Source organism: Podarcis vaucheri, assembly GCF_965113315.1.
Source record: "Podarcis vaucheri genome assembly, chromosome: 3".
Taxonomy (NCBI): domain Eukaryota; kingdom Metazoa; phylum Chordata; class Lepidosauria; order Squamata; family Lacertidae; genus Podarcis; species Podarcis vaucheri.
The window spans coordinates 83833867-83861034 of record NC_138761.1 but is presented as its reverse complement, the minus strand read 5'-3'; the positions used below and the strand labels follow the sequence as shown (position 1 = coordinate 83861034).

The following is a 27168-nucleotide window of genomic DNA, read 5'->3' as shown; positions in this document are numbered from 1 at the left end:
AGCTTTTGCTCTGATTTTGCTTTATGTTGCTCTTAAACTATGTTATATTTTTGTAAGTTGCCTTTAGTTACTTTTGGTTAAGAGCGGTGGACTCATAATCTGGTGAACCGGGTTCGTATCTCCGCTTCTCGACATGCAGCTGCTGGGTGACCTTGGGCCAGTCACACTTCTTTGAAGTCTCTCAGCCTCACTCACCTCACAGAGTGTTTGTTGTGGGGGAGGAAGGGAAAGGAGAATGTTAGCCGCTTTGAGACTCCTTAGGGTAGTGATAAAGCAGGATATCAAATCCAAACTCTTCTTTTTGAAAAAAATAAAAGGGGGGGTCTACCTAGTTGAATTAATCGTGCTCATCCCCACAGTAAATCATTCATAAAATGCTAGCCTAACAGCCTATTTGCTTTGCTCTCATTTCTTTCCTCTACAAGGGAAGTGCTTATCTCTGGAGAGTTACTGTGGAAGTCCCAGTAGTGTGCCTTCTGCCACATGTACATTCATTCTATTATTTACTTGCCTTCTCCAGCACAACAGCCAGCAACCATTAAAATTCAACTTCTGAAGGACTGTTTTCTGAGAAACATGTTCCAAACCATGGAATGCAAAAACAATAACTAGGGCACACATAAAAAAGTTGTAGAGGGTCACAAATCATAGAATCATAGAATCATAGAATCATAGAGTTGGAAGAGACCACAAGGGCCATCGAGTCCAACCCCCTGCCAAGCAGGAAACACCATCAGAGCACTCCTGACATATGGTTGTCAAGCCTCTGCTTAAAGACCTCCAAAGTAGGAGACTCCACCACACTCCTTGGCAGCAAATTCCACTGTCGAACAGCTCTTACTGTCAGGAAGTTCTTCCTAATGTTTAGGTGGAATCTTCTTTCTTGTAGTTTGGATCCATTGCTCCGTGTCCGCTTCTCCGGAGCAGCAGAAAACAACCTTTCTCCCTCCTCTATGTGACATCCTTTTATATATTTGAACATGGCTATCATATCACCCCTTAACCTCCTCTTCTCCAGGCTAAACATGCCCAGCTCCCTTAGCCGTTCCTCATAAGGCATCGTTTCCAGGCCTTTGACCATTTTGGTTGCCCTCCTCTGGACACGTTCCAGTTTGTCAGTGTCCTTCTTGAATTGTGGTGCCCAGAACTGGACACAGTACTCCAGGTGTGGTCTGACCAGAGCAGAATACAGTGGCACTATTACTTCCCTTGATCTAGATGCTATACTCCTATTGATGCAGCCCAGAATTGCATTGGCTTTTTTAGCTGCCGCGTCACACTGTTGGCTCATGTCAAGTTTGTGGTCAACCAAGACTCCTAGATCCTTTTCACATGTACTGCTCTCAAGCCAGGTGTCACCCATCTTGTATTTGTGCCTCTCATTTTTTTTGCCCTAGTGCACATAAAAAAGTTGTAGAGGGTCACAAATGACTATATGCACATTTAGGACCATGCTTGTGTTTACTTAAAAAGGGGAGGGGAGGAATGCAAGTCTCAGATTTCCCATCACCACTCTAAGTTTAAACATGTCTGACCCTTTCCCCAGTGGCATTGGTGCTTTTCTGAACTATCACATTCAGCCACTTTTAATAGCCCTAGGTCATGTAGCATCTTTCCCCATATTTCTAATGTGGAAAGATGCTATATGATTTAGGACTATTAAAAAGACAGGTACCTTTAAAAAAGAAAAAAACTTCCCCTAGGTTGCAAAGCAGGTCTCTTGAGATGCTTCACTATCCATACTATAGCAGGACAGATGTTGCTCAAGCATCTAGAAATGGAAGACACCACATTCCACTTATCAGAGAATCTGGGTTTACTTTCCCTTTGAAGTCAGGGCATTCACAATACCCCGAACCTCCCCACTCTGTCCCATATTCTGCTGCTCGTAAAGGCAGAACCAGGTAAGCCTCTTCAAGGTACGCATTTTAAGTCACATTTGCTCCTAGAGGCATCATACTTTTTTCTTCCCCACCTTTTTAATTAATACCACATTATTACACTTTGTAGCCAAGGCCATTATACATCAAACAACCTGGTATATCAAGAAAAAAAGGAAACAAGGGAAAGAGAAAAGCAAATAAAAATGGCCTTTGAAGGCAAAAATGAGCAGGATAGCAAAAAAAAAAAAAAAAAAAAAGGAAAAAAGGAAAGGGGACAGTGACTAGATTACAAGGAAAAATAAGATCATTTTACATTTTTGGAATCACAATGTAGACACATCATTCTCTTGTGAGGCATTCTGGGGGTCTCAAGAGGCATCAACTGTGGCCCCATAAGCTCAGCAATGTGGTGGCTAGCCAAGATTTCTTAGCCCTTGTCCTATTTCACTATACTGTACTGTTCCCTGCTCCTTGCCACTGTTCACACCTGAACCCCCAATGGTGCTGCCACCTTACTGTTATTAGAAAAGCAGAGGCTACCTTTGTAGTTTCTCCCAATTTTGACTCCTGTGCCTTAAAGAGCAATGTGCAAGCTCCAAGATCCCTAACACCAATATTATTCTCCAAATGCCTATCCCCAGTCTTTCTCCTTTTTGCTATTACAAAACAGAGGAGTTTGTTCAAGAGCATACATAAATTTCCCCATAACTTGATTACAATTCCGCCTTGTGCTTCTTACTTACAAAGTTAATCATATTTCTCCAGAAGTATATTGCTCCCCACCCCAAAAACCGCATGGCCAACATCTACAGCAGTAACTGATTACATGAATCTTCACTACATACATCTTAATTTATTTAATGCAGATGAAGTGGGAATATGTATCCCTGGGCCAACAGCATTGCCACTCACCCATCTCAGTATTTCTAAGGCTACACATCTAGGCATAATTACTCACATTTTTCACTGAATTCAGTAAAATTCCTTTCCAATTAAAAATCACAGCGAACATGTGTGAATGGTTGGGTGGGAGAAGCTTATTATCTTCACATATTAGGCCAAGAAGATTAGGGATGGAAACTTAACAACTTCACATGTCACCATGTTTGCATGTTTATATGTTAAAAAGGTCACGACAATAAGGCTAGATGGAGTTGCTTAAAAGATTACAGTATCCCGCCTTTTGGATTCCTAATATAATGTAGTTACCGTGAAATGTGGTCTGATAGTTAGACAATAGCCAGGAAAGGTTAAGTCCCAATGCATCAATCACTGCCTATAAGGTTGTCAGCTGGCAATTTCAATTACCTCTGTCTCTAAACAGATCTGCAGGTGCAAAAAAAGAGGATGTGGTCACTATTTCTACTATGCCCCTGCTTTTTAGGTCCAATATTTGAAGTTTTTAAACAATGTCAGGCTAATCATTAAACTATGCAGCTTTTCTATACAAAGTGATTACATCAAGGGAGCTAAACCAAACCCAGTTGGATGCCAAAGAGTAACAGTGCAATCCTATTCTGCTAAGTGAGGATAGGATTGCTACTGGATATTCTGCTGCACCCAGAGAAGGTGATGCTATGCCAGTGTAGTGAATTTACACCAGCATAACCCTATGCTGCACAGAGAACGTCTGGCTGGAGTCAGGGGCATGGTGAGAAGTGTTGTACTATTCTAGGAAAATGCATAATTTAGTCTCACTTCTAGAGTTTTCATAATGCTATCAGCACCACAAGAAAACACACTTCAAGTCAATGGAGACCCAGAAATAGGCATGCAAACCCCTATTTCCCTCACCCATCCCATATTAGAGAACAGAATGTGGCACAGGGAACAGCTGTAGCTCAGGAGCCAAGCAACCCTGCCATCTCCAGGTAAGTCTACCTCAAAATTTGGAGAGTCACTGGCAGCCAGAGTGGACAGTATGGATTTAGAGCCCCAATGTGGGTCTCTAGCTGTTTTTGGACTACAATTCCCATCATCCCTGCCTGACCACTGGTCCTTCTAGCTAGGGATGATGGGAGCTGTAGTCCAAAAAACTGCTGTAGACCCAAGTTTGGGAAACACTGCTCTAAATCCATACTGTCCACTCTGGCTGCCAGTGACTGCAAGTTTGGGAAACGCCGATTTAGAGAAACCAATGGTCCTGACTTGGCATAAGGCATCTTCCTATGTATCAGAAGTTCACTCCACAATAACGTAGAGCAGGGCTTTCAATGTGGCTGCCCCCTGTTCTGTCAAACAGCATTCCTGTCAATATGCAACAGACACCCACTATCTGCACTTTCCAGAAAAAAAGTCATTTTTTGTTCTGACAAGCTTTCCCAGCTGGATGAAGGGGTCTCTGCTTTGTATTGTTTTTAATTTCATCTTCTGCCAGTTTCTATGCTGTTTTAGCCATTCTTATCATATTTTCTAAGTAGCCTTGTGACATTTGTGGAAGACAGATAACCATAATAACAAAATTATTATTATAATAATTAATAATAATAATAATAATAATAATAATAATAATATACTTATATGAGCCCTAGCAAATGAATACCAATCACATAACAAGCATGGCACAAGTTTTATGTTGTTCTGCCCAAAGAATCAAAACACACACAGGTCCCACTATCCAAACACTTGTTATTGAAACATTCACATGTTATTGAAACATTCACATGAGGAATTAGTACCCAAACCTCATTATACACACCACAGATTCAGATATCCAAACAGCCAGACTTATGTGTATTACTGTAAACAAATAAGCAGCCTTATGTTTTGCTGGTTTGCAGCAGGTGTTTCACCAGAAACCATGGTGAGAAGTGGGAGAAATCAGACAAATCTTTTTTCAGAGGGTTGTCCTGGGTTTCCCAGTTTTGTTTTTTGTTTTGTTTGTCATTTTGGGGTCAGAATTCCATGGTCGGAATGCATGATAAAATTCCCCCATAGGAATCAATGGAAATCATCTTCTCATTAAAAGAACGCTCACCTAACAAACGATTCTTGGAGAATGCATTGTGTTCAGATAGTGAAATCTGCTTGGATACAAATATACATCTGGAAAACTTTGTGTACAGTGCTCTCTTTCTATCACAGCTCATTACTTAAAGGAAGGGCCTGCACAGACAGCTATGCAAAATCAACAATAAAGAAGGAAGTGAAGAGTCATAACACTTATCCATCTCAGCAACAGAATATTTTGCCCTGAGAAGCTTGTGCTCTACAGATCCTACCTCCTTCAGCCCTATAGAGTGTGGCAAGTGTGAATGGAAGGGGACACATTTAACCATGACATTGTCCCTCTTAAAAGAGTTATCTGCAGTCTGCCACCAGCTGCCAAGGCATCTGAACTCCTGACCCTGTACTAGAACTTGTGGCTGCAGGTGTGTGTGCTTGCTTGTCCTCCTAACCCAGCCTTCATTAACCTGGTGCCCCCCAAATGTCTTGGACCACAGCTCCCATCAGTCCCAGCCAGCAGTTACAGAATGCACCTGTGCAATGTGCACAGGAAGATGTAACAGGGCCCTGTGATGTCATCATGGTATCCCTTCCATTCAGATATATTGTTGGTGCCTTCTCTGTGTGGGTTCTATGGCAGTACTGATGAGCAACTTCATTACGGATGATGGGAGGAGTTCCTAGAGATGTTGTGTGCAGGTTGATGTCTGTGGACCTTCTCATTTCTACTGGTGTTGTTTAGGTTTCTATTTTGCTGTGTTGAGTACAGAAGATCAGAACTACTCTGTCCTTTGCTGCTCGCAGTATTTAGGATTACAAACTGTAATATGAGGGCCATAAAGTAGGATTAGATGGCCCAACCATGGTCTAGCCATTTTGACTACCACTCCCTGCAATATAGAATGAAGGCCAAATGAGTGCAGAATGAAGATCTAACACAATTAAGGACGGCTGCACAAAATAACACAACTAAGAGCACTACATACAGCGATTTCATTTGGGATGAGTGGTGCATGTGACATACTTTAAAATTTTCATCTTTCCTACCCTTCATTAACGATACACAATGGAACCATTACAATGAACAAGAATCATTCAGTTTTGCCACGATCAAACCAACCTCTCTGTAGAGATAATCTCCACATTACAGCAACTCAATTCAACATCCACCCTCATCTAAACTCAATCGCCCAAAGCATGGCCAGAATACTTTTGCAGTTTCCAAATAGTCACAGGCCTTCCATTCTCTGATACATGCACCTGTCCTAAAACCTGAAGGTCAAAATGAAGCAAAATAAGGGGACTAAGTCATTTCTGAGGTGTTATATTGCTATAATAAAAAGTTCATTTTTTAAGCACTTCATTTAATTCTTATGGCAGAAGAAACTGATTACCCAGAGGGCAATGGGCCCCAGGAGCACAAAACCACACAGATTCCCTAGCCCTCCACACATGAACCACTTATATAAAAAGATGCTTACAGTCCAGGTGTTTTTTCTTGGGCCCCATTACTTCATGTGTGGTTGCTTTGCAGACGGCTCTAGCTACAGCTGATCCTGTAACGCTGTACTGAGCAGCTGCGATGCGATCTGTCAGCGTCTGACCCGACATCTTCGGCTAATTCTAGGACTGCTACCACTTCTACAAGGGGAGGGGGGGAAGAAAAACAACTGAGGGGAGGATAATCTTTTTAAAAAGGATATATATATATGCACAATTATTTAACTAGCGAAAGCTGATTTCTAAATCCTGGCTCATTCCAGGTTCCCTCCTTTCTCCCACGCCACCTCCTCTGTTGTGTAAGTGTTTGCATTGCAACTATATCCGAGAGATTCTGGGGGCATTGTAGACGAAACAGAAATATGCCCACATAATAATACTGTATATGAATTCCGAGGGTGAGTGTGTGTGTGTGTGGGGGGGTGTCCTTTCCTTTCCCTTGCCTGCCTCCCTTGAGTATGATGGCGGTTCCTGCAAACCACTATGTATCTCATCTCTCTTGTTTATGGGGGGTGGGGAATAAATGAAGCTTTCTCCCTCCCCTCCCCGCAACCTCACAGAAGATCTCCCAGCCCTGGCCTTCCTGACAGAGCCCCAAGAGGGCCCAGGGACTGAATTATCTAGCCAGTCTCCAACACGGCCCTGTCACCACCGCTCCCTCCTGCTGCTGGCGGGGCTTCTTACTGCAGCAACGGGATTCTCTCGCCTTCCTCCCTGCGTTTCTACCTCTCTCTCTCTCTCTCTCTCTCTCTGGTGGGAGATTATCATATCATTGCGCCATGTTATGCCCTCTCGGTGCCTTTCCCCCAGCCAGCTCTGTCTTGAAGACAACCGCAGGCCGCCGGTTCCCAATCCCAAACCACCCCACCCCGGCGATCTCTCACACCCCGCAGCCCCCCGCTCCCCCTCCTCTCCCCCCTACCCTCTCCAAGCCGCTGGTCTCCTTCTCCTCGCCCTCTGCAATGCAACCCTCCCCTTTTTCCGGGGGGGGGGAGAGGAACGACAGCAGAGGCGGCGGCGTTTGGCTAGTAGTCTTGCATATCTGCATCTCTCTCTCCCTCCCGTCCCCCCACCTCGCCTCGGGGATTACCAAGCAGCGCCCAGCCAGGCCTGCTCTCCCCGTCCCCTCCCCGGAGAATGTGGAAGTGCCCGAGGCGGCAGCAGCAGCAGCAGACCTGTCAGTGCGTCCGCGTCCTTCTGGCGACTGCCGCGCCTCTGCTCTGCCCCTCGCGGTGCTGCTGGCGCTGCCTCCTGCTCGCGAGGAGGCCACAGTCCCCCCCCCCTCCACCCAACACGCGAACCTCTCTCGCCCCCGCCCGCTCGCAGCTGCGCCGAGCCCCCCTCCGTCCGCACCGGCGGCCCCCTTTGCTCCAGAGCGCGGGAAAGGCGCGCCCGGGGCGCACACGCCGCGCCCTCAGGTGCAAGGAGAGCAGGGATGCGCTAAGGCCGGAGCGGGTGCCGGGGGAGCTCTCCACGCCCGCCGCCGCCGCCACCGCCGCTATTTCTAGCCTAATCCCCGGTCGCCTAATCCCCGGTTGCGGCCACAAACCTTCCCTGTGGTGCCACTGCTAGGATGCATGTATGCGTGCAATACGCAACCCCCGACGCGCTCTCTCTCTCTCGTGTGTGTGTGTGTGTGTGTGTGTGTGTGTGTGTGTGTCTGCGCGCGCGCGCGCACACACACCTCGCTCCCTCCTTGCCTTTTCTTGCCGGCTCTTCTTGCTCGTTCCTCACGGGGCCTCGCAGGTTTGTGGCTTCTTCGGAGTCAGGTGACTCGGAGCAGACGAAGCGGACAGCCCTCTAGGGGGCCGTAAGAACCGGATAAGGCCTTCCCCCCCACCCCCACCCCCGCGCTCTTAAAAGGGACACCCCTCGCGGGCCGCGCGGTGGGAATCTCCCCGCCTTGGAAAAAACCGCGCGCAGTCGTGGGAAGGGCAGCTGCTGTTGAGAAACCGGGGTGGCGGCGCCCCTCTTCCTTCCCCACCACCAGCCCAATAGTTTTACTATATACGTACATCGGTGTTATTCAGCATACCTGTATTTTTGTTTGGGGGTACCTTTCACTTCAAATATGTGAAAAGATAGCAAGATCTCTCCCCTTTGGACTGTATTGTTTCTAATTAAGTTAGCATATTATCAAACCATTTTGTAAAGAGCCAAAGGAGCACAAGTGAACAGCAAAGAACCTGCACAAGCAACGCTGACACCAAACGCTACATATAGGAAGTAAAATAGAAACATGCCACCCAACCCCAACCCCACCCATCTCCCCCCCCCTCCACCTCTTCCCCCCTTTTCTTCCTAATGTCTCAACAAATGAAACTGATTTGTAAAAAAAAGTTACATGGGGGAAATACAAGAGAGACATTGCACACACTTTTGTAAATCAAGAAAATCTTTAATAAAATAAAAATAAAGAGCTAATATCTGATTTGCCTGACTCTACCAGGCTCCTTCACATTTCATCTTCTTTGTTGCCATTACAGATAAACATTATTAGCTGCGTAACCAGATGGATGAACAATTAACATAAAGCTGCAGTCCTAAGTGTGTTGCTTGCTATAGGACTCATTGAGCTCCATGGGAATCGCTTCAGACTGGGTAAAGGTGCTTAGAATGGCGCCGCAGGTATGTTCATAAATAGTTCTCATATGAAACAGCTTCAAATTATAACTTCCAGTGCAACTATAAATGCTTTCTAGCCACTTAAGTTGTACTTCAAATTGTATTATAATAATGACAGAGTTCCTCATTATTTTCAAACGTCTTTGCTTTTGTAATCACCTGCAATTGTAGTTAAACTCAGAAAATTGCTGTATTTTAAGAACTCAGAAACTGAAATTGCACTATCATGATGCTACATTTCATCTTTTCCCGTAATGACAAATTGAGCAGCAATAAGAGCTCGTAAGTCATGAGTGAAGCGGTGCTGCGGAAAGGGAGGCATGTTGGAAAGATGTGGATGCATCTCATTAGTCATGTTATTAAATAGACCTGAGTCAGTCTGGTACCAGTTGCAGTGGTTTATATTTGCTTACTTTTTCCTGGATAGGCCCCCTAATGTTGTCTGAAAATCCCAAAACAATTTTGCTCTTGAATAGTCACTTTGAATTTAATCCAGAGATGGTATCCTTCAGCTCTAGAGTTCTTGGTTTCAGGATGTACAGCTTGCTTATAAGATAACAGTAAATGTTGAATTATTTTACAGTTGCAGTGGCCTCTTAATTTTACAAACTAGCAAAATACCAGTCCTTATAACGAGCAGGAGCCGAGGTGTGAGGTGAAGTCATATTGCAAGGAGAAATCCTATTCCGCTGAGAAGTGCAAAGCTAGAACATGAGGCTGCTCTTCTAGTGCTGGGATGGAAAAGGCAGGTTTTCCCACCACCAGCAGCTGATTAGGTCTGGTTTATTAAATTTCTACATTACTCCACACTATAAAAAGTCTTGAAGCCATTTGCACCTAGGAGTAAGAGCACAATTCATAGAAATCCATATGAATTGTTCTGGGGCAGGAAGTAGGCTGTGTGCGAAACTCTTCTAACTCCTGGATCCAGCAAGTGTTAAGGCAGGCTAGCTTCCTGTGTTGAGGTGATAGCTTTGGTGATGGGCCATTAAAGGCGGGGAAAGGGAAGGGGGCTTTGTGAGAGATGGGCAAATGGTGGTGTTCCTTCTTCAGCTCATATATGGTTAGAAGGACAAAGCCTGAGTTAGGAGTTGGAAATTGCAATAATGTGGGCCAGAAGAGAAATGGCAAGCTGGAGAGAGTGTCAGAACAATGTTTGATTTCTGTTTGAATCCAAAGCTGTGGCTATGGGAGAAACAAGACTATATATAAATAAACCATATATTATAAAGCCACCACAGTCTCTATTGTGGCTCATTTCCAAAATGAAGCACAAAGTGCCTGGAACCCCTGAAATCTCACACCACTTAGAGCAGGCATGGCCAAACTTGCTCCTCCAGCTGTTTTGGGACTACAACTTCCATCATCCCTAGCTAATAGGACCAGTGGCCACGGATGATGGGAATTATAGTCCCAAAACAGCTGGAGGGCCAAGTTTGGCCATGCCTGGCTTAGAGAGTGAGGTAGCATGTAACAGGATATTAAAAATACAGTAAGAAACAGAACATCCTACCAGTTAAGTCCTTGAGTGCCACACTTGGAACCGTACACCATTGATTTGTAAAAAGGCATTGATCTCTTTCCTAATGATTTAGCATGCATTTTGTAATTTGCAATATGTATGCATTTATATGTCTTTATTATGTACATTTCTAACATGTCCTTCAGTGATCTGTGATGACATTAGGGCAGCTAACAGATCTAAATTGCCGAGAGCATTGCAGTATACAAATTATAACATCAAATAACATTTTAAAATAATCATAACAATACTGTAGGAAATATATAGTGTTTGGGAAAGAACTGTTATTATGATGGCTATTTTACTATTAGGCTGTTTGTCAGTATGCTTTTATTATGTTTTTATCATTGATGTTTTGTGATTTGTTTTTAATGTTGTACACTGCCTGGAGATCTTCTGATACATAAAGTGTATGTGCATGTGTGTGTGTAATAAATATCATCATCATCATATAGTTGCCCACATTGCATTAATCCCCTACAAAGGCCAAAACATATACGTCTTCAGGGGCTTCAAAATGTGAATGTTGGCAACAGCTGTAATGGTGCAGCCCAAATAAGACCCTGTATAAGTAATCTACAGGTCATATTCTGCCACAGTTATTAGAATGATCATTAACATACTGTGAAATCACAGCAGCTCAGCCAATGACTGGAAAGGACATGAAGAATGCCACAAGCAGTTGTATACAAATAATTATTTGAATTATGGTCTTGGAAGTCTGGCTATTATCTGAGTGGGGCTTTTTATGGTTGATACTCTTGTCATAGCAGTCAACTTTTCCCTTTTCTTGCGAGGAATCCTATTCGGAATAAGGGAATTTCTCTTTAAAAAAGGGAAACATTGACAGCTATGACCCTTGTGTATGATAAAACTGCAATCATTTCTGCATGGGGAATCCTGTAGCTAATAAGGATAGTTTATCAACAGAATTACATTGTTTTTTAAATTGTTTTCAGCTATGTTAACTGAATAAAAGGAAGATTTCTAAATAGACCTTTAATATATTTGACTTTGAAAATCGGAGTGGGGAACACATCTTTCCCACTCAAGAGCCATTTTGAAAAACCACATACATTGTCTTCACAGGTCTATGTCATCAAGCATATACTATTGTCTAAGAAGCCCCACTTCAAATGCCTCATTACAATCAATTCTGTACAAGCCAGTATTTGGACTTAAAATGTAGTTATGACCTGAACGTGTGTTTTGAACTTCATTCTGATATCTCAATGTGCACCTGAGTTATTGCATTATAAGCAAACAAGTGTTGCAACCAAATGGAATGCCAAATGAATGAGTTAAACCAAATGCCTCATTCTGCTTGGCCAGTAATGGGAGTTGTTTTTGACAGATTGATGCAACCAAATTTTAAGACAACCCATTATTTGCAGCATAAAAGACAGAAGGAGTATGTCCTTTTTTGTCTTTTGTAATATTTTAGCACTGAGATTACCAGACTGCTTTCTGCTCCTTCCTTTCCTGGTTCCAATCCGCAATGGAGCAGCCCATTTCCCCTTCATGGTCTGTATCTTCCCCCCTTTCTCTTCCTTTATCCCCTCCTTTTTCCTTCTCCTTTGCTCCTGTCCCCTTTTCCTTCTGCTTTCTACTAGGATGGAGAGCAAACACTTCCTGGAAACCTAGTATGGTCCTATTTGCTCCTGATTCCACCAGTGTAGTTGCCTTGCCAGCAGCCCAGTGTAAAGCCCTTCAGCCGACATAGCTCCAGTATAGATTGTACCCTCAGCTGCAAATAACTGTAAATGTTAATAATTTATGGGGGCATCACCTGAATAGCAGCCAACACAGATGAGGCATATGTGTTGTAAAATTCAAGCTCAATGACCAGTTGTGTAATGTTGGTTCACTGTCATGCTATTTTGAGATTCCTTTGTCGCCATCCTATTCATTTATGGGATAGCCAACCTTTCAATTATTAAGAGTTGCCAGTTAGCTCCTGTCTCAGGTATGGAGCACCTGCTTGCTTCAGTTGGCAGGATTTGTTGTTGACTGGGAGGGAGCGGGTGTTTCAGGGGAATGAATTGCGGTAACATCTGACAGAATATGTTTCTGCAGTAGAGCTCTATTAAATCAGCAAGTTCAGCATCTGGGAACCAGAGCGGGGACCTCTTCTTATCATTTTTCATCTTATCTTATCCAAAATTACACAAGATGGATTCTGTTTAATTTTGTCAGGAACAGAGAGTCTGTTTAATTTTTACCCAGAATGACTGGGCATTTCCTAAGCATATGGGACAAATCTGTTGCTAGAAACTGAATCTGTGGAGATCTGTGGAATCTCCATTAAACTGGTACATCCTTCAATTACATCTTTCCTTTAAAATCACACTATTATGATGATGGTTATTGTTGCTATATTTATTATTCATTTTCTGTTAAGCTAATCAGAAAGTCTGTTTGTGTGATTCCAAGTGTTTATGCATTGTGGGGGTATCAAAATGCTACAGCCCACTCTGCTGTTTCTCTATCTCCACCAGTTTAAATGCAGATAAACTCATGAATGAAGACCGTTCAGTGAGTAAAACCATTTGCAAAGTACAAATGCTGTAAAAACAGCTATAGCTTGGACTAGTTCCTTCACCAGTTGGATGAAGAGACAGGCAAAGCCATAATTGCGATGTTCTACTAAACCCCAGCTGTCAGTTTAAAAAGCCGTCCCACTCATCTGACACATATTTACGCAACCTGACTTTGATGCTAGAACAAAGGTGATACAGTGATTCAATTAATAACAAGTGAGAAAATCTTTTTAGTCGTGTAATTTACATTCTATCTGGGTTTCTCTCTCTCCCCCCCCCCCACTATATGCCTTGAAGACCTTGCAACAGTTGGCTCGTGGAAAGCAAGAATGATCCAAATACTGTTTTATTACAAAGTCACGTGTGCGTGCGCATACACACACACACACACACACACATACACAGTCTGTGGCGGTGCCTGAGTCAACACATTCCGGCTGAATGTTCAGACAGAATCCCCCAGGAAAAGCTTCCTATTTAACTGGTTATCAGTAAGGATTTACATTCTCCTCTTGCAATAAAAAATACAGGTGGTGAGTACCACAAGGATTGCAACCAAATTTGAGAAGAGGGAAATATCAGCATTCGTTCTCCATAAACACAGTTATTTTTTAAATTGTGGCAACTGACCCATCCCCACCAAAAGCAGCCCAATAAGGACTGAACATGCTTGGTTAGCATGGAATGTAGAGTGGTAATAAGAAAGGGATAAAATGGCCTACATACTTGGAGAAAATGGCTGGTTTGAACCCTGAGCTAGAGGCCAGGAGAGAACATACACTGCAAAAAATCTGTTGCTGGAAAGCTTCGAGAACAGATTCTGAAAGTGAATGCCACTAGGAAATGCCGCTAGGGGAAATGGCTGTGTGCTAAAAAAAAAATTAAAAGGAAAAGAGCTTGTATGTCCCCTGTGTAACAAACCTTTAATAAAAAGGGTCTAATAATTAACTGGGAAATCGCTACAACTCAAATACTGATTAGGAAACAGTTCAAAGCTCGTGTGTTCCTTAACATCACTGACTTGTTTCTTTAATGGATTTGTAAGTTTCTCTTTCGCGGATGCATCTTGCTTGAAAAAAGGGATTCTAAGCTGGGGTAAATGGGCACCATATTACTTAAGTCAATAAGTACTATTTGCCATTGGCTGAGCATTTGGCTTTGTGAAGTATTTGCTGGGGGGGGGGGAGAGACACAGCGAGAGATAGATGCAGAAACTTAAAGTTACCAGAAGCATTTTCTCTCCAAGCTGGTAGCGCACACTTGATCCTTATGGTATGGGGAAGAGGCATAGTACAAGCATCTCCCCACTTATACAGGGGTTACATTCCCGGGGTTACCGCACATTTACGTGAAATTGCATATAGTGGGGAACACCATCTAAAAGGCCTGTAAACACCTTATAAACCTCATGGGGTTGCAGTTGCAAAGGCTCCTAGGATTGCTGGCTGTTTTCCTGTTGTTTTCCTGTCATTTTTGCAGTTTTCCTGCTGTTTCGAGGCCCTTTTTGCACTTTATAGTTTAAATCAGTTTATTTAATTACTACCCGGCGCTGTGTGTGAGTTAAATGCGTGTAAGTGGGGAGACGCCTGTACAGTAACAGAGCAATGTAAAAGTTTCTGGCATCTCCAGGTAGGGCTGAAATCCTGGAGATGGAGGGTAGCGCTTGGGTTTGCATTGTTTGTAAACAGTGCTGAGCTAGCATTAAGCCAATGGTTTGACTCAGTAGTGCAGTGGCAAATTCAAAAGTGCAGAGTCCCTTTTTGATACCCTGTGCTTGCTATCTAGGTTGGCAGGAGCTGGGACAGAGCAATGGGAGCTCACCCCGTTGCAGGGATTTGAACCACCAACCTTCTGATCGGCAAGCTCAATAGGTTCAGTGGTTTAGACCACCCATATCCCTGCTTCCTAAGGTAAAGGTAAAGGTAAAGTCGTGACCAACTCTGAGGTTGCGGCGCTCATCTCGCTTTATTAGCCGAGGGAGCTGGTGTACAGCTTCTGGGTCATGTGGCCAGCATGACTAAGCCGCTTCTGGCAAACCAGAGCAGTTCACAGAAACACTGTTTACCTTCCCACCAGAGCGGTACCTATTTATCTACTTGCACTTGGACATGCTTTCGAACTGCTAGGTTGGCTAGCTTCCTATATAGCTGCAATTAACACCTCTTTCAGGACTAAGGGGCATAGTTGTGCATGTGTGCATGTTTGTGTTCACATGTGCTGAAGTACACCTGCAGGGCTGAGGCCTCATAGTAGGCATGGGGAATCTGCCTCATCCAGCATGGCTAAGGATCATGGATTACTTGAGTTGTAGTCCAACACCAGGAGGGCAGCAAACTCCCCATACCTGACTTGCAGAAGGCCGTAGCTCAGTGATAGAGCATCAGTCTTGCATGCAGAAGGTCCCAGGTACAATCCCCAGCATCTCCAGGCAGGACTGGGAGAAAACGCTGCCTTGAAGAATCACTGCCCGTCAGTGTAGACAGTACTGAGCTAAAAAGAGCATTGGTCTGCCTCGGTGTAAGGCAGATTCCTATTTTCCTGTGCTTTATAACCTTTGAAGAAGGGGCTGTATGGCTCTTTTCCCAGCAGTGAAGAACATTACGGCACAACAAAAGGATCTGTAGTGAAGGATTTGGTATATCGTGCTAACTATGATTTCTGAAGTCAGAACTGCTCACCCATATTGAAGCACATCTGTGTGGCTTGTTCTAATTATAACACACTTGTGATAAATATCTCCCTAGCCCAGTACTCAAATCATTGCTGGATGCATAAGTCAGCTGATGTATAAGTCATCTTACTCTTTCCCCCTAAATTTCAGAGGGGAATAAGAGAGGAAATTGCCATACAGGATGGCATCATTCGTTATCTTTAAAAGAAATGCATTCAGGACTTGAGAGCCACAGTGTGAGTGCTGCAGAAAAAGGACATCATTGGCAGAAACAAACAGGAATAATAAACCAGATGATTCTAGACTTCATTTATGACTGCATCTTTGTCAGAGAGCCAAATGAAATGATAGACTCTTTCGCTTCAGTACAGTTGACTACTGCTTTAAATTCAGATACTGGCATACTAGCAAAGCTGAATTTCGATGCTTTGCCAGCAGAGCAGCTTCTGGCTGTGGACTACTTTTGTTTAATAGAATCACATTTAAATGTTGCATGTCTGCAAATGTGCCTCTCTCTTTTGGACAGAGAAAAAATCCATTTGCACAAAAAGAAGCATCTTCACCCAAAGTGGCGTCTTCCAGAGACAGGGTGCTTGGATTAATCCATACAAAAAAAAAGCCCGTTTCTAAGATGGAAGGAACTCATGCAATTGTTTTGTATGTGGAATAGAAATACAGTAAGCACTCTTGTCATTGGTGAAGGTTGCACACATATGCAAAACTGGGAAGGCCATGGCATCTGCTCTGCATGCAAAAGCGCCCAGGTTCAATCCCTGGTATCTCTGTGTAGAACTGGGAGAGATCCCTGCCCCAAACCCTGGAGAGCTGATGCCAGTCAAGGTAGATTATAGCAAGGCAGATGGATGTGTTCCAGGGTGGGGAATCTTTGGCTCTCCAGATGTTGCTGGACTACAACTCCCCTCAGTCTATTAGCCACGCTGGCTGGGGCCAAAGTTTCCTCATCCCTCAGCTAGTGGTCTGGCTCAGTGTGGGGCAGCTTCCTATGTTCCTATATAGGTCTCTGTGGTGGCAGGGTTAGCTGGGAGAAGCTCTACATGCGAGAGCTCCATACTTAATTTCTGCAAAGAAACAGCCTTTGTATCAGGGGTGGGAAGCCTGTTGCCCTCCAGATATTGTTGGACTGCAGTTCCCCTCATTTTGGACCATTGGCTGTGCTAGAAGGGGCAATGCAAAGTCCAACAAAACCTGGAGGGCTACAAACAGGCCTTGGCCTGATCCAGTAGAGCCCTGCTTATGTTCCCCATTTAGCTTGGTGATAGTGTCCTGCTCATGGCTGGCTTCACTCTATTGGCCTGCCCACTGATCAGAAGGTTGGCAGTTCGAATCCCCGCGACGTGGTGAGCTCCCGTTGCTTGGTCCCTGCTCTTGCCAACCTAGCTGTTTGAAAGCAAAGTGCAAGTAGATAAATAGGTACTGCTCTGGCGGGAAGGTAAACGGCGTTTCCGTGCGCTGCTCTGGTTCGCCAGAAGCGGCTTAGTCATGCTGGCCACACGACCCAGAAGCCGTACGCAGGCTCCCTCGGCCAGTAAAGCGAGATGAGCACTGCAACCCTGGAGTCGGCCACGACTGGACCTAATGGTCAGGGGTCCCTTTACCTTTACCTCATTGCTCAGGTGGTGGTGAGTATTCAAAATGGGGCCACGTAAAACAATATGGAACTATTCCCATGCTTTATAGAACTCCAAGATGTGCAGGACTCCAAGGTGTGAAGATGGAACTCTACCTTACCACCAAAAAAAGCCCAGACAATTGAAGATTTAGCATGCTCAGCAGCTACACAATGTGGAATGAGAGTTGGAAAAGAAAAATGGAACACTAGAAAGGGAAGAGGAGTGGAATGGAATGTTCCAACAGGAGGGAATGACCAAGTAGACCCTGAATAGGTAGAAGTGCAACATTTTATTGTAGGTTCCACATATAATAAGTGTCATCTGCCTTATGGGGTTGTTCTACAGGTTACTGAGGTGATGCATCTATTTATCTATCTATTTATTTATTTATCACATTTATATCCCACCTTTCTTCCAGGCAGACCAAGGGGGCACATATGGTTCCCTACCTACCTATTTAATCCTCATAACAACCCTGTGAGGTAGGTCACCCTGGATCTTTATATAAAGTACTTTGAATAATCTAAGATACTAAAAAATGGCAATTGGTGGCTCCCCACTTGTGGAATGCTCTCCCCAAGGAAGCTCGCCTGGCGCCTTCGTTGCATATCTTTAGGCGCCAAGCAAAAACATCCCTCTTCTCCTAGGCCTTTGGTTAATTCAACAATCTATGGCCGTTTAAACTGTGTGTGGGAAGGTATTGTTTGTTACTATGGTATGTAATTTGGTGTTTTTATTTTGTAAACCACCCTGTGATTCTTGGATGAAGGGCTGTTTAGAAATTAAATGTGGCTAACTGAGTTGCAGATAATGGGATTTCTTATCATATTTCTTCCCTTTTAAATACTCTGGACAAGTTAATCTTGGGATTTTTATTGACAGCCAAGACATTCTTCTCACATATCTATATCTATATCATCTATATCTATATCTATATCTATATCTATTTGTTGTTGTTTAGTTGTTTAGTCGTGTCCAATTCTTCGTGACCCCATGGACCAGAGCACGCCAGGTACTCCTGTCTTCCACTGCTTCCCACAGTTATATCTATATCTATATCTATATCTATATCTATATCTATATCTATATCTATATCTATATCTATATCTATATCTATATCTATATCTTTGTCTATCTAGCTGTCTATTGGTGTATATATCAACTGTGACAGCATGGGGGTGCCTAAGTTTTCTTCAGTGTAATCCTATGCATGTATAGGATTAGCAGGTAGCACAGTGTTCAGTGCAATTTACTCACAGGTAAATGTGCATAGGATCACAGCCTAAAATCCACAGTTCTTCAAAATGTCAGCCCTGCAAAAAAATGTATTAGGCTGCAATCCAACACAGAAGGGGTTGGGAACCCTTTTCACCCCAAGGGTCATATTCTAGAAACCAGATGCAGGGCCAGAAGCAAAATTGTGTAGAGCAACAAATGTTAATTTACTCACATATTCCTCTCTATTCTCCATCCAGACAATCAAGAAACGTTATCAGAGTTCAAGGGCCCTTTTTAGCCTGGTTATGGGTTGTAATCGTAATCCAGTGCTAGGCTACTCAAAGTAGACACACTGGAATTCATGGACATGACTAACTTCAGTCTGTAAATTTCAGCGGGTCTACTCTGAGTAGAATGTAGGTAGATAACAACCCTAACGTTTTGATACAGTTTGGCACATGATTTCTAAAAGTCACAATGGCTGCATATAATTTACAGCAAAGGGATACTGTTTTGTTATCAGTCTATAGATGGCGCCAAATATCCATTAGAGAAATTACATCCTTTTTTATAATGGTGCTGAAAATATCAAATGGAGTGTGTAGTACGCATTAAGTCCACTGCATTACCGTTCAGATCTAAGGTGCAGTTATATGTATCAGAAATACCACAGTTACCATAAATCTTCTGAAGCCGTATTCCCCTTTGCAGCATGTTGTTTGTTCTACATTATCTACTTAATGTCTCCTTATATACCATTACACTATATAATGTATTTGTGCTGGCATCTTCCCAAATACAAAGTGTTGCTTGCTGTTATTCCCCCACCCACCCACCCAGAACAACTGCTGAGAGGCCAACTAGACTACAAGGTATTTTCTCCCTCTAGTTTCCTCTATGTTCCTTTGAGCTCACCTCCCCCAACCTCGTGGCCTCCTGATGTTTTTGAACAACTACTTCCCTCTTCCCTGACCACCAGTGGCCATACTGGCTGGGACTGGTGGGAGCTGGGGGGGCCACCTTGAGGGCACCAGAGCAGAGAAGGCTGCTTCTGGGCTACTCACTTCCCCAGCCCCTTTTCCTAGGCTGTCCTCCACCCCACCCCGCCTTCGCTTTCTCTAACCATCTCAGTACCCTGCCTCTCTGCCTCCTAAACATTGCTGTCCCCTCTTGGGATCTGAGGCCCCCAGTTTGTGGCAGCCAGAGGCCTACCTGCCTCCTTTTCTCCACTGTGACATTGGTTTAACTCGGCCAATCTGCAATCTGTAGGGGAGAGCTTGCCAGCCTGTGGCCACATTTGCGTACAGGAGAAACTGTTGCAGGCACCACACATGCGCCTCAACCAAGCACATGCCACAACATATTCTATTGGGCATATCTAATTTCGTGAGGGGGAGAATGCATCCTGGAACTCTGATAATGACTCTTGCTTGCCTGGATGCAAGATAGAGAGGGGTGTATGAGTATCTGTAGCAACTAGCCTAAGATACATAGGTAAAAATTATATTTGTGGCTCTTCTACTTTTGACTCTGGCCCCATCCGCCATTGACATGTGGCCCTCAGAAGTTTGCCCAGAAGGAAATGCAGCCCTCAGGAATCAGGATGGTTTCCCAACCCCTTTGTAGAGCTTTCTGCAGTGGTTGTTCTCCCTAGTCCCCATCCCCCCCCCCAAAAAAAAGAACTGCTCATGCTCAAAATGATATCAGAAATAGCAATATTTTCTTTTTTAAAAACCCACTGGAGAATGAGATATCTTTTTGTTTCTCCAGTTAAGCACCCGTGTTCCCTACACGTATGTTTGGTAAAGGAGAGGGGGTTGTGGCTTTTTGTAACCCTCAGAAAATGCCAATGAGTCCCGCCATTAACCTACACACAGTTGGATGGCGCTGCCATGCATTTGCTGTGTCTCGTATTCAGTCTGTCTTCCAGTTTCCCCACAGAGCCATAGCTATTATTCATTACGGTTGTAATGCCAGTCAAACTGAGCCTATATATTCCTGCTCCTTCCTCTGGAGAGACATGGCAGCATTTATCTCATCATCAAGGCTATTGCTTTTGGAAACTCACTAGACAATAGTCATTAATTTGCAGCCCTTATCTAAAACAATTTAACTGGATTTATTGGGATGGATTATTTAAATATCAGAAAAGATCTAAATGGCTGAGTCAATGACAGTTGGGCAGTGCCACTGATATATTTTCCTGGAATAAATTGTCCATTGATGCTTAGGATGGCTGTGCGTATCAGATATCAGAAGCCATTTGATTCTTGTATCATTCAGCGCTCTGGTGGTTTTGTTTGACCTGCAGCTGCACCTTTTTTCAGTTAATCCTTTTCATGTCACATTGATACATTTGCCTCCTAATTGCCAAAAGAAGCAGAAAGGGTGAGGTGGGGTTGCAAACTGGTATTTGACAAACTTTCCATATAATTAATATTACATCCATTGTGCCCTCCTTTTATATATCATTTCTAATACTCAGATTATTTAGTCATAAAAAGCAGCAAGAAACATAGGCCACCATTTGGATCCCTTCCAATCAGGGTTCAGGCTTCACTATGGGACTGAAACTGCCTTGGTCGCACTGGTTGATGATCTCCGGCGAGCTAGGGACAAAGGTGAGAGTTGTTTCCTGGTTCTGCTGGATCTCTCAGTGTCTTTTGATACCATCGACCATAACATCCTTCTGGACCGTCTAGAGGGGTTGGGAGCTGGGGGCACTGTCATACAGTGGTTTCGCTCCTTCCTCCTGGGCCGTGTTCAGAAAGTGGTGGTGGGGGATGAGTGTTCAGACCCCTGGGCCCTCACTTGTGGGGTGCCTCAGGGTTCCGTCCTCTCCCCCATGCTTTTTAACATCTATATGAAGCCACTGGGAGAGATCATCAGGGGGCTTGGACTGGGTGTCCATCAATATGCAGATGATACCCAGCTCTACCTTTCTTTCAAATCAGAACCAGTGAAGGCGGTGAAGGTCCTGTGTGAGTGTCTGGAGGCGGTTGGAGGATGGATGGCAGCTAATGGATTGAAGTTGAATCCTGACAAGACAGTACTGTTTTTGGGGGACAGGGGGCGGGCTGGTGTGGAGGACTCCCTGGTCCTGAATGGGGTAACTGTGCCCGTGAAGGACCAGGTGCGCAGCCTGGGAGTCATTTTGGACTCACAGCTGTCCATGGAGGCGCAGGTCAATTCTGTATCCAGGGCAGCTGTCTACCAACTCCACCTGGTACGCAGGCTGAGACCCTACCTGCCTGCGGACTGTCTGGCCAGAGTGGTGCATGCTCTAGTTATCTCCCGCTTGGACTACTGTAATGCGCTCTACGTGGGGCTACCTTTGAAGGTGACTCGGAAACTACAGCTAATCCAGAATGCGGCAGCTAGACTGGTGACTGGGGGCGGCCGCCGAGACCACATAACACCGGTCTTGAAAGACCTACATTGGCTCCCAGTACGTTTCCGAGCACAATTCAAAGTGCTGGTGTTGACCTTTAAAGCCCTAAACGGCTTCGGCCCAGTATACCTGAAGGAGCGTCTCCACCCCCATCGTTCTGCCCGGACACTGAGGTCCAGCGCCGAGGGCCTTCTGGCGGTTCCCTCATTGCGAGAAGCGAAGCTACAGGGAACCAGGCAGAGGGCCTTTTCGGTGGTGGCGCCCGCCCTGTGGAATGCCCTCCCATCGGATGTCAAGGTGATGGACAACTACCTGACATTCAGAAGACATCTTAAGGCGGCCCTATTCAGGGAAGCTTTTAATGTATGATATTTTAGTGTTTTTTGGTTTTTGTGGAAGCCGCCCAGAGTGGCTGGGGAAACCCAGCCAGATGGGCGGGGTACAAATAATAAATTATTATTATTATTATTATTATTATTATTATTATTATTATTATTTATTATTATTATTATTCACACCATACAATGGACTACAATACCATTTTAAACAGTCGTTTTGTTGTTGTTGTTTAGTCGTGTCCGACTCTTCGGGACCCCATAGACCAGAGCACGCCAGGCACTCCTGTCTTCCACTGCCTCCCGCAGTTTGGTCAAACTCATGCTGGTAGCTTCGAGAACACTATCCAACCATCTCGTCCTTTGTCATCCCCTTCTCCTTGTGCCCTCCATCTTTCCCAACATCAGGGTCTTTTCCAGTGAGTCTTCTCTTCTCTTCTCATGAGGTGGCCAAAGTATTGGAGCTTCAGCTTCAGGATCTGTCCTTCCAGTGAGCACTCAGGGCTGATTTCCTTAAGAATGGAAAAGTTTGATCTTCTTGCTGTCCATGAGACTCTCATGGAGTCTCCTCCAGCACCATAAGTCAAAAGTATCAATTCTTCAGCGATCAGCCTTCTTTATGGTCCAGCTCTCATCTTTCCTTGCCTTTTCTTATTGTTTATTCTACATCAGTCTACATCAGCTGAGTTGTTCTCGTTACCTTGAGGACTTTTCTATTTTTACCTAAGGATTGTGTTATACAGGAACTTACAAGAAGAAAAAAATACAGTTTACAGTTATTATTACTCAGCCTGGTGCGCTTTGTGTATTGTGATTACTGTATTTGCATAGTAAGGTATTGAATTTGTTTTGACATACTACAGCTCCCATCAGCCTTGACCTCTGGTCATGCTGACTAAGGCTGATGGAGAATGGCGCCCAGCATCTGGGCAGCACTACATTGGCTCCCCCTGATGTAAGTCTCACTTAATTCCAAATTTTGCTGGAGTACAATCTACAATCTACAAATTCTTGGTTAATGTGCATCTAGCTAGCCTGCATCTACCCAGCTCTACACTGAGATGACCGTGGTCCTGCTTGGACTTCGATTGAGCTGCCTAGGCACTCGTTGTGCATCTCAATCTGAAACAGGATATTGTGCTTGCACCCAGCAGAATCTGGCAACGTCCCAGGAGGTTTCCTATGGTTTGCATTCTGAAAACATAAGCTCTGCACATGGAAGGTTGCCACTACACACAGAGCCAGATTCAGGTCAATGTACATACTATGTAGAGTCCATAAACTATAGTGACTCCCTCTTTGGCTGTATGAATAATTTTAGTTGCAGAATAGCATTTAAAGGGCTAAACTTTTCCTGCCTGGCAGCAGTCAAGTTGCATGGTTAAAGGCAGAGGCCACTTTGACACCTTCTCCCAATATTCTGGTTGTATATGGTTGTATTGTGTGGGCTTAGGCTTCTTTTCAACAACCCTGCTGACCCCTGTCTTGAGGAGCACTGCAGGCCAAAGGATTCCTTTTTTGTGTCCTATACTGAGCACACTGAAGTAATTCTCCCTGGAGGTTACCAGTGCAAGGATGACAGTGGCCAGGCCATTGTGGTCCAGAAATGGCTGTTGCTTGTTTTACCAGTATTATGATCGTACTGTAATGCATTCACGCCAATTCTTTGAGTGGTGAGAGATTTCAGGAGTTCAGTGTCTAGACTGGGTTGTATTCAGTGCAAGTCCTACTCAGAGCAGACCCATCACAGTGACTAATTTAGTTCCTTTCATTTCAGTGGGTCTACTGTGCTAAGATACTGGATACAACCCTCTAGTTTTGGTTTCCACTGAATGAGCTCACTGGAGGGTTGTTGGTATTTTGTAATATTGGCTTAAACACGCTAAGAAATATCCCCAAAGCTCAGTGCTTCCACAACTCCCTCTGCGTTCTACAGATCCCTAGTCTGTCTTGCTGTCAGTCTGAACTCTGTCTTCATTTTCTTCACACAGACACCTGGACCACAATATTCCTTAGAAGAGAGAAAGACATGCCCCCTTCCCTAACAGTCTCTGGCTATTGTTAAAGGCCCCCAATAACCCTAACAAAAGGAGGATGCTTGGCCATTTGCCAGAATGATAAAGATATTGTCTACTGGTCTTTCTGGTTCTATTAACCACCCCAGCCCCAATATTACAGTCAAGAATCACAAGGCTATTCGAGATCCCAAGAGGACATCTGGTCCAACCCTAACCCCATAACAATGCACACAGTCTCAGTTGCCCAGTTGTTAGAAGATGATGTAATCAGATTGATTAAATGATGGTGCTACATTAACAAAATCTGCACTTGGGTCCTAAAGTACCTGACACTGTCCTTTTAATTAAATTAACATAATTTAAATGTTGTAATCCTGCAGGACGTGGGGTTAGCCCATTTTCAGCGTAAGAAAGCAGTCATGTATAATCTCTCTCTCCCATTAAGGAACCCAGCAGTCTTGAAGACATTATATAATACTAGTGGGAAAAACTAAACATGAACCCAGTGTGTATAATTAATAGTACAATATCCCCAGTACTGAGGATTTATTTTTTTTAGAGGCCTTAATTAAATGGTGACCTACCCTGGATAGAAGTGTTGATTTAAGAGTTCAGGAGGCTTTATGTACAATCTGGTTGAAAACTAGATTGTTGATATGAAAGAACAGGAAGAGACTATGAGTCTGTAGTTAAAGCTTGAGAACCTACACACACAGTTCTAGATTAAGATTACCAGATTTTTTTCAGTGAATCCAGGGACACTTTTCAACTTCAATGGATTTTGTATGGGGACTGATTTGTAAATCCGGGGACTGTCCCCGGGAAACGGGGACATCTGGTAACCTTATTCTAGATAGTATGCTAGTAAATGAAGTGGAGGCTATTTGTGTAGCTTCACTCTTTTGGGGATCCAAACTACTTGGTGTTCCATTACTTTGCCAGAGAATCAAAGATGTGTGTCAGGGAACTGCCATCAGAGGCAAGAGGAGAGCGAAGACGCTCCAATGATGCAGGGGAGGGAACAAGCAAGGAGAGAGAGAGAGCGTCCACTGGGGAAGGAAATCCAGGGGACACCAGGAAGAAAGGGGAGGCTGAGAGTACTGAGGAAGGAAGGCTCCGAGACTCTTCCAGTGAGATCAGCGGAGAGAGCTCAGGACCTCCGCTTGGCACGCCTACGCTGCACAGAAAGCTTCCGCGCAGAGAATCTAGGAGGAGACTTGGAGTCAAGCAACTTTTATGTTGGAAGAAATTTAGGTCACGCCCACTGACGGATTCTGCCAGTGACTGAGACAGTCGCGTTGTAAGGGCTGACAAACCAGGGAAAGGTTTAGCTATACAACCAGCTTGGAGCAGTTTGCAGTTTACGCACAAGCAACCCCAATTCCCATTACAATGTGCCAACTCAGAAAACATAGGTCCATCTAATTCAGCATTGTCTACACTCTACACTGACTAGCAGCTGCTCTCCAGGGTTTTAGGATACACGTCTCTCCAAGCCCTACTTAGAGATGCCAAGGATTGAACCAGGGACTTTTAGCATGCAAATAGATGCCCTACAACTGAGCCACAGCCCTTAGTCCTTTATCTGTCACTGTATAGCTGCCATTGAAGGGCTCCTCTGTTCTTAAAGGGGTAAAGGGGACCCCTGACCATTAGGTCCAGTCGTGACCGACTCTGCGGTTGCGGCGCTCATCTCGCTTTACTGGCCAAGGAAGCCGGCGTACAGCTTCCGGGTCATGTGGCCAGCATGACTAAGCTGCTTCTGGCGAACCAGAGCAGTGCACGGAAACACCGTTTACCTTCCCACCGGAGCCATACCTATTTATCTACTTGCACTTTTATGTGCTTTCAAACTGCTAGGTTGGCAGGAGCAGGGACCGAACAATGGGAGCTCACCCCGTCACGGGGATTTGAACCACTGACCTTTTGATTGACAAGTCCTAGGCTCTGTGGTTTAACCCACAGCGCCACCCGCATCCCTCTGTTCTTAGTTGGACACTAACCAGAATCCCTCCCTTGACAGTAACAATTACAGATTTTCTAGGCATTCACTGATTAAATGGGAAAATATTACCACAAAGCTGTCATTTGGCTATCAGAATCAACTTGTTGCTAAGCATCAGGAAAATTATTCAACTAGGAAATATAGGTATTATTATTTGTTTATTTCTTCCTTATTAATGCATCATTGTTCTCTTGCACAATTAAATATGGATAGAAAAGATCCATTTTGGGAAATGATTTATAATGAGCTAAAAAAGGTGTTTAAGTACACCTTTCCTAAGAAACCAGAGGCCTTCCTTTTGGGCATAGTCGGCCAAAAGGTGTTAAAGAAGGATAGAACATTTTTTATGTATGCAACTACAGCAGCAAGAATCCTTATCGCAAAACATTGGAAGATTCAAGATTTGCCCACACTGGAAGAGTGGCAAACGCAGTTGATGGACTATATGGAATTGGCCGAGATGACTGCCAGGATCCGAGATTTGGGAGAAGAAGCAATGGAGGAGGACTGAAAAAAATTTAAGGACTATTTGCAAAAGTTTTACAAATTATATGAATTATAAGAATTCGCACGACTTGGAAAGATTAGCTCCAGCAATGAGAGTGGAGGACATTGAAACTAAATAACAAATTAATGAAAGGACCAATGTTTAAATGTTTTAAAATGTTATTATATTGGCTTTTCAGAGTAAATTGACAATAAGTAATTTAAACTAAAACGTAAGTTTTAAAGTAGAAAAGAAACGTATGAAACAAGGTTATAATTTGCTGATGTTTTTATTGTAAAGAATGCATTGTGGGGGAGATGTGGGGAAGTCTGATGATAGACTGAAATAAGTTTTGAAATGATCAATTCTTTTTTCTTTTTTCTTTCTTCATAGCTG

At 44.1% G+C, this 27168-nt stretch overlaps 1 protein-coding gene and 1 long non-coding RNA gene across 2 annotated transcripts in view; one reads left to right on the top strand and one right to left on the bottom strand.

Annotated features, from left to right (window-relative positions):
- The window catches only part of SNAP91 (synaptosome associated protein 91), a 73519-nt gene extending 65533 nt beyond the window's left edge, over window positions 1-7986 (bottom strand). Inside the window, exons 1-2 of the mRNA XM_082216969.1 lie at window positions 7879-7986; window positions 6311-6470 (exon numbers count right to left, since the gene is read on the bottom strand). Of these exons, the coding sequence (XP_082073095.1) occupies window positions 6311-6440 (130 nt within the window). The 5' untranslated portion in view covers window positions 6441-6470; window positions 7879-7986. The remainder of the gene's footprint in view (window positions 1-6310; window positions 6471-7878) is intronic.
- An 835-nt stretch (window positions 7987-8821) lies between these two features.
- LOC309529169 lies at window positions 8822-24334 on the top strand. Its single transcript, XR_014218106.1, has 3 exons — window positions 8822-8957; window positions 17737-17800; window positions 24254-24334. It is a non-coding gene; the product is annotated as an uncharacterized lncRNA (long non-coding RNA).
- The last annotated feature ends 2834 nt before the right edge of the window (window positions 24335-27168 follow it).